Below are 14,284 nucleotides of genomic sequence, written 5' to 3' on the forward strand. Positions count from 1 at the left end.
CAAATACATTATTTTAGCGTACTTATATGCGCATTTACTGTGTGCGTAAATACATTCATGATTTTGAAACTATTTTTACACTTTTAGGTTTAAGAAGACTCACACAAGAACCGCCTTCGTGGCCCATGGTTCAATGCCATTACCTTGAGTATTGAGCACTGTTGGAGGTCAGGGATTTGATCACTGGCTCCGTACAAAAGTGAGTGAGGGAGGTTTTACTGTTCCGTACGCAAGAATTCTACCCGATCTGTATGCCCGTATGGATTGATATATCGAGGTCCCTGTTATGCGGTTTGGGTTTTTATCGAAACACGTGTGTGCGTGAAAAAATGATCGGGTGAGTGGTTTCTATCCCCGCCAATGACTCCAACCCAACTTTTAAATAAAAGAAAACTCACATGATTATACAATACTGTAACTATGTATAAAACTTGATACGGTATGTTTCAAAGTCAACTTATTATAAGATATAAAATGGTGTTTGTTTCAATGTGTTTATTATACAAGGCGAGGTGATCGGATGATAGTATTTCCACTTTAATATTGATTAGGTTTGACCAAAGTTCATTTGGCTCAGCGGTATCCTGGTGGCCCTCCAACCAAGAGGTTGAGGGTTCAAGTTTCACTTGAGACATATTCGTGATTGTAAATATTTGTATTAATGGTATGTGTGTTTGCCTTTAAAAAACAAGAAAAAAATATTGATTAGGTTTGTCAGTTTGTGTTCAATACCACTTGTCAACAAGATCAATGGATTTAGTCAATCAAAGTCTGTATCAATTTATACTGATCGTTATATGTATTTTTATTTAACTTATAATTTCGAAAAAAAAAAAAATAGTATTTCCACCACAATGTTTAATAAATCTACTAAGAACTAGAACTATACAATACAACTATTTATTAAATTATTAATTGTGAAAATATCATTGGCCTTGTTTTAATTTAAGGTGTTTTAGTCGGCTTGAAAAGATTAGGCCGGTGCTTGTTTTAGGGTGTTTTCGGCAAGTTGAAAGAGTTTTCTTTCTCGTTACTGTATCCATAGCCTCCTGCTATTTTAATATCTATGTTATTATTTAAGTTGGAAAGAATTACTTTAGGTAAGTCATCTAAAGGTAACAAGAACTAAATAATTAAATTATAGTCTCTTGGTTTTTAAACAACTTTAAATAAATAAGATAGTTTCCAAATCATCAAACATAATACTAAGACATCGATTGAGTAATAAACTAGTACCACTGGTTATTTATTTGGTACAAAATGAAACCAAAATTAGCATTTTGCAACATTTCGACCATTCCACCTTAACTTCGTCTTCTAGTTTCCAGGTACAATATAACCTAACAGAAGACAAATAAGCCAAGTTAAACAAACAAACACTAATCTCAAATATTAACCAAAATCAAGTTAAAAATGTTGCTATAGGAATTCTTACTTCCACAATGTGTTCCACGGGCAAGCGGTTTACCACACGCTCGAGCAATGAAGGCAGACTTCTCCATGCTAATAACACTCTCCACATCCGGTGTGATATGACCACAAACACATGCCAAATCAACATTTTTAACGATCGAACAACAACCACTTGACGGTTGAATAGTTGGACCCGATTTTTGAACATACCTTGCACATCGCTCCATTAGTCCTTGCATATCCCCTACACATTGGGCTGAGACGATCTTATTGTTCAGGGTTAGAGCGAAAGAACAAAAAAGGATAATGAAAAACAAAACACGAGTCAAAGAGATTGCCATTGTAGTGTGAGGATAAGTATGTTGTTGGTCTTAACTTTTTAAGTGATTTGGAGGTGTTTTGTGACGGTAAGATATGGTAGGATTTATAGGAAATTTGGGAGGGTAGAATTGTAAAAAAGACTAAAAAAGTAAAGTGGTGATTGTTAATTTACATGTAAATATTTAAATGTGAATGTATATAAGTAATTACACTCTTGACAATCGCTTCGTCAAGTATGTGATTATTACGGATAAAAATGTTAAATGGATATTCCGTTCATGAATATTAATCCGATCTCATTCATTTATATATGTATATACTAGGTTTTTTAGCTCGTGCGTTGCACGGGTGTGTAAAAAACTGTGCAAAAAACGTAATTTACAGTTCATATTGGTATATAAATAGCGATACTAAAAAAAGGAAAATTATAAGAATTATTTAAAAGCTCGTGGTGTTGACAAATTTTAAAAATTCTTTCGAGTTTAAGAGCCCGTGGTGTTAATAAGTTTTAAAAATTTCTTTTAAGTTTAAGAGCCCGTGGTGTTGACGAACTTTAGAAGTTTTTTTAAATTCAAGAGCCCGTGATATTGACAAATTTTAAATATGGTTTCGGGTGGTGTTAGCAACACCATGGTCTCTTAAACTCAAAAGAAATTACAAAATGACACCTAAGCAAAAAGCTTTTTGATATATATATATATGTTCTATGTTCGAAAAGCACGAAACTTTCATTACTTAATAAAAAGAGGTACATCCAAAGCATGCAAAGGCATGCTTATAAGGAAATTTACGAGCAGAAAACAAACATTTAGAAGGAGCTAATGAAACTAGCTGTCATCGAGGACTATCCGAATGTTAAATACAATAATGCTAGTCATGATCGTCAAACACATGGGTTTAGAAGTCATTGACTCCAATCTAAAGTTGTCTTCCTCGATCTTCTTGTGAACCATTTGAAAGGTATTATTTGGACTTCATTCAAAGCCATGGGTCCATTACCTTTTTTTTTCCTTCTGAAATAGCGTGATGTTTCGATTGCGCTAGATTATGTATCCGCACACTCATTTATAATAGATATGAACGATCTAAATGCACAAATAATGGATATGGATATAATCTAAATATTTTGTGGATCAGATATAAATGAGAATTTATCATCAATGGATATATATATATATATATATATATATATATATATATATATATATATATATATATATATATATATATATATATATATATATATATATATATATATATATATATATATATATATTATCACCCGAAATATATCTATACATACATTATATGCATATACATCTACATATCGATATACATATACATATATTTAACCTACAAATTTAAAGTTATTAACAAAAATAATGTTATAAAAGTTACAATTATTAAATTATTACTATTAATATTAAACGTTACACATTTATATTGGTTTCAACATATATTTACTTATATTTTAACGTATTTTGCTCAACTGAAGTCACACTCAGAGACAAATTATAATCAAAACATGTGTAATAAATTCAAAAATATAAAGATCATACATTTACATTTGTTATAATCCATATTTAGTTTTCAAAATCTTTTTTTTTTTTGAAAAGCAAGACTTTATTGATTATAATTATGATTACATTGTTATGTTACAAGGATCAATCTAAACAATATACAGTAAGACTTCTAGCTATGAATACGATTCGGTAATAGAACTAAAACATAGATCTAAAACTCCAAGATGACTTGAGAAACAAAAGCTGAGAAAGGAAGGTTGTAACAATCCTACTTTTTCCGTTATTATCGTTACTTGTCCGTTAGATATTTAACGGTGGTTACATAGAACCTTATGTGTTTAATTGAATTAAATGCATATTTGATCCTAGTGGATTACTTGAATTGATATGGTTATATTAATTAGTGAACTTGTTTCGGATATCGAAATACTTAGAAAATGATACGATTAAGATGATCGCCTAGAAAGCTTTTCAGTTTACGGAACTTACAAAAATGATAAAATAATTTTTAATAATTATTAACTTTATGAAAAACTTAATTAATTTATTATTTATCTAATTAATTAAACCTAGTGATTTCGTTTCAACGACTAGTTAACATTCCGGATACCCGGTACGGTTAACGGCACACGAAACTGTAACGACCCAACTTCGTTTTACCAAAAACACGACTTAATTTTTTTTTATAACAGACCATCTGGACTGCGTCCAGTAACAAAGGACAGGACGGCGTCCAACAATCAGGACGGCGTCCAGTAACACTAAAATGTTCTGTGACTGAACACACCCAACTCACGTTATACTGGACGGCGTCCAAGAAGCTTGGACGGCGTCCAACACACCTGATCAGTTCCATTTTATTTCAAAACACACTTAACACTTTAAATCACAACCAAATGCTTTGCAACAACCCAATCAAGTTTACATCAACAAAACGTTAAATAAAAGTGTTTACACCACAAATACGGGTTAAGACTCAATAACCCAACCCAATACCAAGAGCATAATCCCGGGGACTACCAAATCTCCAATCCGCGTCCATATCTCTAAAAACTACCCCATCGAGCCCAAGCGCTCCTACGCATCTAGCCTAACAACTAGCTAGCTTCATAATCACAGTACCCGTAAAAAGGTAAACAACGAGAGGGGTAAGCATAAAGCTTAGTGAATGCAATAATTATACATATACATATATAATGTACCTACTTGCCTACAATTACTCACATACCGCATACATGCTAGCAATATAATTAGCAAACCATCTCAAGTATAAAGCTAATAACCTCCAATATCGCAAACTAGCATAACCAATAGCATATACTCAAACAATATAATATGCTACACTATAACACATGCACAAACCATATGGTTAACCATAAACGCTATGGTGCTACCGAATCGTGGTTCACACCATACGTAATGCTATGACGCTACCGGCTCCTTGGTTCACGCCACTACGCATTTGAGTGATACTCTTTTAAAGTGCTACCGGCTCCTTGGTTCACACTTTGGCATTACCGGCTCGTGGTTCACACCTCATTTTATAGTGCTACCAGCTCGTGGTTCACACTTTGGCGCTACCGGCTCGTGGTTCACACCTCATTTTATAGTGCTATCGGCTCGTGGTTCACACTTTGATGCTACCGGATCGTGGTGCTCGCATCAACCCAAATACCAAGATGTTACCGGCTCGTGGTTCACATCATGACACTCGTCACATACATGTTATGGTACTACCGTCTCGTTGGTTCATACCATAACATTCACAAATAAATACACTATATACATACATGCATAATTATTCCACTCACCTCGAAATGCCCGCACAAGTCATGTATTTAAATCGCCTCCAAATGCAACTGAGCAACCTTTTACCTATAATACGCATATAGATATGCAAACAATCAACATACATTCTCTACGAGAGAATTTTTCTCCAACACCCTTAACCAAGGGTTTATACCGACCTCCACAAACCGCCCATTTAGACACCTAAAGGGGACTTCACCAAATTACCACTACGGGTGGTAATTTCGACCCATCAAACAAGTACAATTTAACCTAAATTATACTTGGCACCATTTAAACCAACCTAGGTCTTAACACTAAATTACTACTTAGGTAGTAATTATTTCAAACGTCATTTATACCAAAACTCCAACACGTGCAACATTGACCTATATTGCTTTTGACCCCGTTTGAATTATGTTAAAATGCCATTTTAACCCAAAATCACTTCCCACGATTACTTTCATTCAAAAACGTCATTTAACACTTAACAAAAGCATTTAACATCCATTTAATCTATCACACCCCCAGTTAGGGCCTGGGCGAAATGTGACTTAATACCAAACAAACCAACATATTATAATAAACGAGAATAATATTAAATGATAAAATTATCTTTATTGAGAGTACGCAGCGGAAAATGAAATGTCGTTACAATGATGGAAGTAACAATAATGTAAGTGTTCAAATGCAAAAGTAAATAATGTGATATCTCTTGATCCTATGTCCAAGTAGCATCACATAAGAAATAAGAAAGAAAGCTTGAATCAAACAGCACCTGAGACAAAACATGCTAAAGTGTCAACCAAAAAGGTTGAGTGAAATCATAGGTTTAACAAATAAGCTTGACCGTTGTTTTAGACCACAAGATTTAGTTTGTAAAGTTGATCTCCCGCAGGATCAAAAAGTTATGCCAATGCGTGATATTTAGACTAAACGTTCAAGTTTGCCCCAAAGACAAGTTGTGTACATACTTGTCGGTTTAATTTCATTATTAAGTAATACAATGACTTGGTCAAATGTATCGGGGACGTTACTCCCGATAGGCCTACCCCCAATAATTAAGCATGCATTCAAGAGCAATTAAAAATATCACTGTAGGGACTTAGTCGGACATAGCAGGGTATAGCATAGTTTTAACAGTTGGCACTTGTGTCTAAATTATAAATAGTAAAAGTAGTATGTGTCTCACCCCAATAAAAGTAAATAAGTTTGCTAGCAATAAAGAGTGGGGCTATGAATTCACCTTAGGAAGTAGAGAGAGAGAGAGAGAGAGAGAGAGAGAGAGAGAGAGAGTTATTCCTCGGAATAGAAAGTTGGATGAGTGAGCAGAAAAGTCAACCTATTGATATATAAGAGTAGTAAGTGTTTTTACCCAAGTTTAAGTAGATGTTTAAGTATGATAGTGTTGTAAGTATAGTTCATTTTACTAAGTTTCCTTTCCTAGTAAGTTTCTATTTTTAGAAAGTTTCCACTTTTAGTAGATTTCTTATCTTAGTAAGTTTCTATAACTAGAAAGTTTCTACTTTAAGAGTGTTTTCCATTTGAAGATACTTTCCGTATTAGATAAGCTTTCAATCACCCCTTTCCCTTCGAATGGCTATTTCAGATCTAGGGGATTGAGCTATAGGATTCTTTAAATCGGAAATCCAAACCCTTCCGCCTAGAGTTTCGTATAAACCATTTGTCAAGAAAGTTTGAAGATCTATACATATCTAATACATATCCCAAAATGTTTTATGTGTTATAATATAAGTAGTAGGTTATAGGTGTTAGTAATAGTAATAGTGTATACATGTTAATTAATAGTATAAGTAGTATTAGGGTTTCATTAATTAGGGTTTGTTAATTAAAGCAGTATTTTAATGATTAGGGTTTAGGCTTTTGAGGATCTAAATAATATGAATGTTAAGATCATGCACGAATATGATTATGAATATAAACATGAATTGAAAGAAAGATTTAAAAGTTTTAAGATTTTGGATCATACCTTGTTAATGATGATGAAGATTAACAAGAAACAAGAAGAAAACTTGGTGATGAAGATCAAATAACCAAAATAATGAAGAACACGCTTGAAAATCTTGATGAACACGAAGAACAAGCTTGAAGATCCGAATACCACAAGAGATGGAGAGGGAGAGATTGTTTTTGAGAGAGAATTTTGGTGTGATTTGTGAATGAGAAACTAGGAGTCTAGGGGTGTTTATATAGTGCAAGTATTAGAGTGTTAGTCAACATAAGGATGTTCTAATTAATGATTTTATTTTATTTTATAATTTTTAGTCAACAATAGGTGGTACTAGTTATATATATATATATATATATATATATATATATATATATATATATATATATATATATATATATATATATATATATATATATATATGTGTATATATATAGATATGTATATATATATATATTTTATTTTATTTTTTAGTCAACATAAGGATGTAATTGTTTAAGATTCTTTAGTCTCATTATTATTATTATTATTATTATTATTATTATTATTATTATTATTATTATTATTATTATTATTATTATTATTATTATTATTATTACATTTACTACATGATAAGTATTATTTTCTTTTTACTAATTCATGACTTGTATATATATTTTTTTATTTAGTTCCCAATTGTTTTATTATTTATATAAATGTCACTTTTTATTTATTACTTATAGGTTATTAGTTATAATATTATATAAATGCATAAATTTTAATTAGCAGTGAGTGTCGACTAACAGTTTATTATTTTCATCTTTTATTAACTTGTCAATTATTGCACAAAGTTAATTAATATATTTTATAACTCTTAACACTTAACAATTGTTGATTAAAGTTTAATCATTAAGTTTTAATTATATTGTTTGGGCATTTAATATTGGAAAAATATAGAATGGAAAAATGAGGGTCGTTATAGTACCTCCCCGTTATTAGAAACTTCGTCCCGAAGTTTTAAGTAGATTTCTCATTTGCATCAGCAGTTGAGAAGAGATGGGGATATTTCCGTATCATTTGGTCTTTACGTTCCCAGGTATATTCGGGGCCTCTACGCGAATTTCAACGGACTTTAATGATAGGTATGTTGCTTTTACGCGTTTGTTTGACCTCTCCTTCCATGATTTCTATAGGTTCTTCAACGAAGTGCATTTGTTCATCAATGCGGATATCATCCAAAGGAATAACAAGTGTCTCATCAGCAAGACACCTTTTAAGATTCGAGACATGAAACACATCATGTACTTGGCTAAGTTCAGTTGGTAGTTCTAATCGGTACGCCACGGGACCGACTCTTTGAGTGATCGTGAAAGGTCCAACATATCGTGGACTGAGTTTGCTTCGTTTACCGAAACGGATAACACCTTTCCAAGGGGATACTTTCAACATGACTTTATCTCCAACTTGGTATTCTATATCCTTTCGTTTCTTATCGGCATAGCTCTTTTGTCGGCTACGGGCAGTTTCTAATCGTTGCTTAATCTGAGCGATCTTTTCGGTAGTTTCATGAATGATTTTGGGACCAGTTAAATGTCTGTCCTCGAGTTCGTCGCAACACAAAGGGGATCTACATTTTCGTCCATATAAAGCTTCAAAAGGTTCAGCTTTAATGATGGAGTGATAATTGTTGTTGTAAGAAAATTCGACCAAAGGTAGATGTCTATCCCAACCTTTGCCGAAATCGATTGCACAAGCACGTAGCATATCCTCCATGGTTTGGATAGTTCGTTCACTCTGACTATCAGTTTGCGGATGATAGGCTGTACTCATGTCGAGTTGAGTTCCAAGAGCAGATTGTAAAGTTTTCCAGAATCTTGAAACGAATCGACTGTCGCGATCAAAAATAATCGAGATAGGAACTCCATGACGTGAGACAATTTCTTTAATATAAAGCTGTGATAATTTCTCCATCTTGTCGGTTTCCTTAATCGGTATGAAATGTGCAGATTTAGTAAGACGATCAACTTCGACCCAAATAGTATCGTTACCGTTCGAAGTCTTAGGTAACTTAGTAACGAAGTCTATAGTGATGCACTCCCACTTCCACTGCGGAATACCAGGTTGTGTCAACAGACCAGAAGGCTTTTGATGTTCGATCTTGACTTTCAAACAAGTGAGACACTTGCTAACATAAGTAGCAATGTCGGCTTTCATATTAGGCCACCAGTAGAATTGCTTCACATCATGATACATCTTACTGGAACTGGGATGAATAGAGTACCTAGTCTTATGTGCTTCATCCAAGACTAGTTCGCGAAGATTTCTGAAGCGAGGAACCCAAATTCTGTTGCCAAAGTACCGTGTACCATTAGCTTTCACTTGAAGTTGCTTCTCAAAACCTATAGGTCCTTCACCTTTGATAAGTGTCGGTTTAATAGCTTCCAATTGAGCTTCATAGATTCGTGATAAAAGATTCGATTTGATTTTCAGATTTAGAGCACGAACGCGTTTAACATCATCTTTTCGACTAAGAGCATCGACAACTACATTTGCCCTACCGGGATGATATTTTAGCTCACAGTGATAATCGTTCAGTAACTCGAGCCATCGACTTTGCCTCATATTCAGCTGTTTTTGATCAAAGATGTGTCGAAGACTTTTATGGTCAGTGTACACCGTAAAGTGAGTACCATATAGATAATGTCTCCGTATCTTCAATGCAAATACCACGACACCTAACTCAAGGTCATGTGTGGTATAGTTCTCTTAATGTTTCTTCAACTGTCTAGATGCGTAGGCAATAACTTTGTCACGTTGCATTAAAACACAACCAAAGCCTTGCTTTGAGGCATCGCAGTAAACAACGAAGTCGTCAGTACCTTCAGGTAAAGATAGAATCGGGGCTGTGGTCAACTTCTCCTACAGAATCTTGAAAGCTGATTCCTGTTCTTCGGACCACTCAAATTTCTTCCCTTTTTGAGTCAGTTTTGTAAGAGGTTTAGCAATGAGAGAAAAATCTTTTATGAACCTTCGATAGTAACCGGCAAGTCCCAAAAATTGACGAATATGCTTCGCAGTCTTTGGTATCTCCCAGTTCTGAATAGCAGAAATCTTAGCTGGATCGACATGTATTCCGTTTCTATCAACAACATGTCCAAGAAATTGTACAGTTTTGAGCTAAAACTCGCACTTAGAAAATTTAGCATAAAGTTGTTCCTTTCGTAAGAGTTCAAGAATCATGCGCAAATGTTGCTCATGCTCTTTCTCACTCTTCGAATAGATCAAGATGTCGTCAATGAATACAATGACAAATTTGTCAAGATACGGTTTACAAACACGATTAATGAGATCCATGAACATGGCAGGAGCATTAGTTAAACCAAAAGGCATGACACAGAATTCATAGTGCCCATAACGAGTGCGAAAAGCAGTCTTAGGAATATCGGATTCCTTGACTTTAAGTTGGTGATAACCGGACCTTAAATCAATCTTTGAATAAACACTTGACCCTTGAAGTTGGTCAAATAGATCATCAATACGTGGCAATGGATAAAGGTTCTTGATAGTAAGCTTGTTAAGTTCGCGGTAATCAATGCACATCCTTAACGTACCATCCTTCTTTTTAACAAACAAAATAGGAGCTCCCCATGGGGACGAGCTTGGACGAATGAAACCTTTATCTAATAGTTCTTGGAGCTGATTGGAAAGTTCCTTCATTTCAGAAGGTGCCGGTGCTTTAGCAACAGGAGCAGCACCGGGAGCTAAATCAATTTGGAATTCAACTTGTCGAGGAGGTGGAAGACCAGGAAGATCTTTGGGAAACACTGTAGTGACCCGAACTTTTCCATGTTTATATATATTAATTGAGATTTATATTTACATGATTAAATGTTTCCAACATGTTAAGCAATCAAACTTGTTAAGACTTGATTAATTGAAATATGTTTCATATAGACAATTGACCACCCAAGTTGATCGGTGATTCACGAACGTTAAAACTTGTAAAAACTATATGATGACATATATATGGATATATATATATAGTTAACATGATACTATGATAAGAAAACATATCATAAAGTATATTAACAATGAACTACATATGTAAAAACAAGACTACTAACTTAATGATTTTTAAACGAGACATATATGTAACGATTATCGTTGTAAAGACATTTAATGTATATATATCATATTAAGAGATATTCATACATGATAATATCATGATAATATAATAATTTAAAATCACATTTGATATTATAAACATTGGGTTAACAACATTTAACAAGATCGTTAACCTAAAGGTTTCAAAACAACACTTACATGTAACGACTAACGATGACTTAACGACTCAGTTAAAATGTATATACATGTAGTGTTTTAATATGTATTTATACACTTTTGAAAGACTTCAATACACTTATCAAAATACTTCTACTTAACAATAATGCTTACAATTACATCCTCGTTCAGTTTCATCAACAATTCTACTCGTATGCACCCGTATTCGTACTCGTACAATACAAAGCTTTTAGATGTATGTACTATTGGTATATACACTCCAATGATCAGCTCTTAGCAGCCCATGTGAGTCACCTAACACATGTGGGAACCATCATTTGGCAACTAGCATGAAATATCTTATAAAATTACAAAAATATGAGTAATCATTCATGACTTATTTACATGAAAACAAAATTACATATCCTTTATATCTAATCCATACACCAACGACCAAAAACACCTACAAACACTTTCATTCTTCAATTTCTTTCATCTAATTGATCTCTCTCAAGTTCTATCTTCAAGTTCTAAGTGTTCTTCATAAATTCCAAAAGTTCTAGTTTCATAAAATCAAGAATACTTTCAAGTTTGCTAGCTCACTTCCAATCTTGTAAGGTGATCATCCAACCTCAAGAAATCTTTGTTTCTTACAGTAGGTTATCATTCTAATACAAGGTAATAATCATATTCAAACTTTGGTTCAATTTCTATAACTATAACAATCTTATTTCAAGTGATGATCTTACTTGAACTTGTTTTCGTGTCATGATTCTGCTTCAAGAACTTCGAGCCATCCAAGGATCCATTGAAGCTAGATCCATTTTTCTCTTTTCCAGTAGGTTTATCCAAGGAAATTAAGGTAGTAATGATGTTCATAACATCATTCGATTCATTCATATAAAGCTATCTTATTCGAAGGTTTAAACTTGTAATCACTAGAACATAGTTTAGTTAATTCTAAACTTGTTCGCAAACAAAAGTTAATCCTTCTAACTTGACTTTTAAAATCAACTAAACACATGTTCTATATCTATATGATATGCTAACTTAATGATTTAAAACCTGGAAACACGAAAAACACCGTAAAACCGGATTTACGCCGTCGTAGTAACACCGCGGGCTGTTTTGGGTTAGTTAATTAAAAACTATGATAAACTTTGATTTAAAAGTTGTTATTCTGAGAAAATGATTTTTATTATGAACATGAAACTATATCCAAAAATTATGGTTAAACTCAAAGTGGAAGTATGTTTTCTAAAATGGTCATCTAGACGTCGTTCTTTCGACTGAAATGACTACCTTTACAAAAACGACTTGTAACTTATTTTTACGACTATAAACCTATACTTTTTCTGTTTAGATTCATAAAATAGAGTTCAATATGAAATCATAGCAATTTGATTCACTCAAAACGGATTTAAAATGAAGAAGTTATGGGTAAAACAAGATTGGATAATTTTTCTCATTTTAGCTACGTGAAAATTGGTAACAAATCTATTCCAACCATAACTTAATCAACTTGTATTGTATATTATGTAATCTTGAGATACCATAGACACGTATACAATATTTCGACCTATCATGTCGACACATCTATATATATTTCGGAACAACCATAGACACTCTATATGTGAATGTTGGAGTTAGCTATACAGGGTTGAGGTTGATTCCAAAATATATATAGTTTGAGTTGTGATCAATACTGAGATACGTATACACTGGGTCGTGGATTGATTCAAGATAATATTTATCAATTTATTTCTGTACATCTAACTGTGGACAACTAGTTATAGGTTACTAACGAGGACAGCTGACTTAATAAACTTAAAACATCAAAATATATTAAAAGTGTTGTAAATATATTTTGAACATACTTTAATATATATGTATATATTGTTATAGGTTCGTGAATCAACAGTGGCCAAGTCTTACTTCCCGATGAAGTAAAAATCTGTGAAAGTGAGTTATAGTCCCACTTTTAAAATCTAATATTTTTGGGATGAGAATACATGCAGGTTTTATAAATGATTTACAAAATAGACACAAGTACGTAAAACTACATTCTATGGTTGAATTATCGAAATCGAATATGCCCCCTTTTTATTAAGTCTGGTAATCTAAGAATTAGGGAACAGACACCCTAATTGACGCGAATCCTAAAGATAGATCTATTGGGCCTAACAAACCCCATCCAAAGTACCGGATGCTTTAGTACTTCGAAATTTATATCATATCCGAAGGGTGTCCCGGAATGATGGGGATATTCTTATATATGCATCTTGTTATTGTCGGTTACCAGGTGTTCACCATATGAATGATTTTTATCTCTATGTATGGGATGTGTATTGAAATATGAAATCTTGTGGTCTATTGTTACGATTTGATATATATAGGTTAAACCTATAACTCACCAACATTTTTGTTGACGTTTAAAGCATGTTTATTCTCAGGTGAATATTAAGAGCTTCCGCTGTTGCATACTAAAATAAGGACAAGATTTGGAGTCCATGTTTGTATGATATTGTGTAAAAACTGCATTCAAGAAACTGATTTCGATGTAACATATTTGTATTGTAAACCATTATGTAATGGTCGTGTGTAAACAGGATATTTTAGATTATCATTATTTGATAATCTACGTAAAGCTTTTTAAACCTTTATTTATGAAATAAAGGTTATGGTTTGTTTTAAAAATGAATGCAGTCTTTGAAAAACGTCTCATATAGAGGTCAAAACCTCGCAACGAAATCAATTAATATGGAACGTTTTTAATCAATAAGAACGGGACATTTCAGTTGGTATCCGAGCGTTGGTCTTAGAGAACCAGAAAATTTGCATTAGTGTGTCTTATCGAGTTTGTTAGGATGCATTAGTGAGTCTGGACTTCGACCGTGTTTTCTTTAAAAATGATTGCTTAACATTTTTGTTGGAAACTATATATTTTTAACATATGAATATTATGTGATATATTAATCTCTTAACGTGTTTGATATTATGTGATAGATGT

General features: G+C 33.1%; 1 protein-coding gene across 1 annotated transcript; it reads right to left on the reverse strand.

Moving 5' to 3' along the window:
• Positions 1-1,317: 1,317 nt before the first annotated feature.
• On the reverse strand, positions 1,318-1,754 carry LOC139841812 (uncharacterized). The gene is made up of 2 exons (XM_071832009.1): positions 1,436-1,754; positions 1,318-1,340 (listed from the first exon to the last, which is right to left on the reverse strand). Exons 1-2 carry the CDS (start codon positions 1,752-1,754, stop codon positions 1,318-1,320), a joined length of 342 nt encoding a protein of 113 aa, XP_071688110.1.
• Positions 1,755-14,284: the final 12,530 nt, after the last annotated feature.

This window comes from Rutidosis leptorrhynchoides, chromosome 4 (genome assembly GCF_046630445.1).
Source record: "Rutidosis leptorrhynchoides isolate AG116_Rl617_1_P2 chromosome 4, CSIRO_AGI_Rlap_v1, whole genome shotgun sequence".
Classification (NCBI taxonomy): domain Eukaryota; kingdom Viridiplantae; phylum Streptophyta; class Magnoliopsida; order Asterales; family Asteraceae; genus Rutidosis; species Rutidosis leptorrhynchoides.

Bases quoted from the DNA above. Each gene is read 5' to 3' on its own strand.
- LOC139841812 (XM_071832009.1), bottom strand. From the start codon at position 1,754: ATGGCAATCTCTTTGACTCGTGTTTTGTTTTTCATTATCCTTTTTTGT. The intron at 1,341-1,435 runs GTAAGAATTCCT...GTCTTCTGTTAG, and splicing joins CCGTGGAACACATTGTGGAA to GTTATATTGTACCTGGAAAC.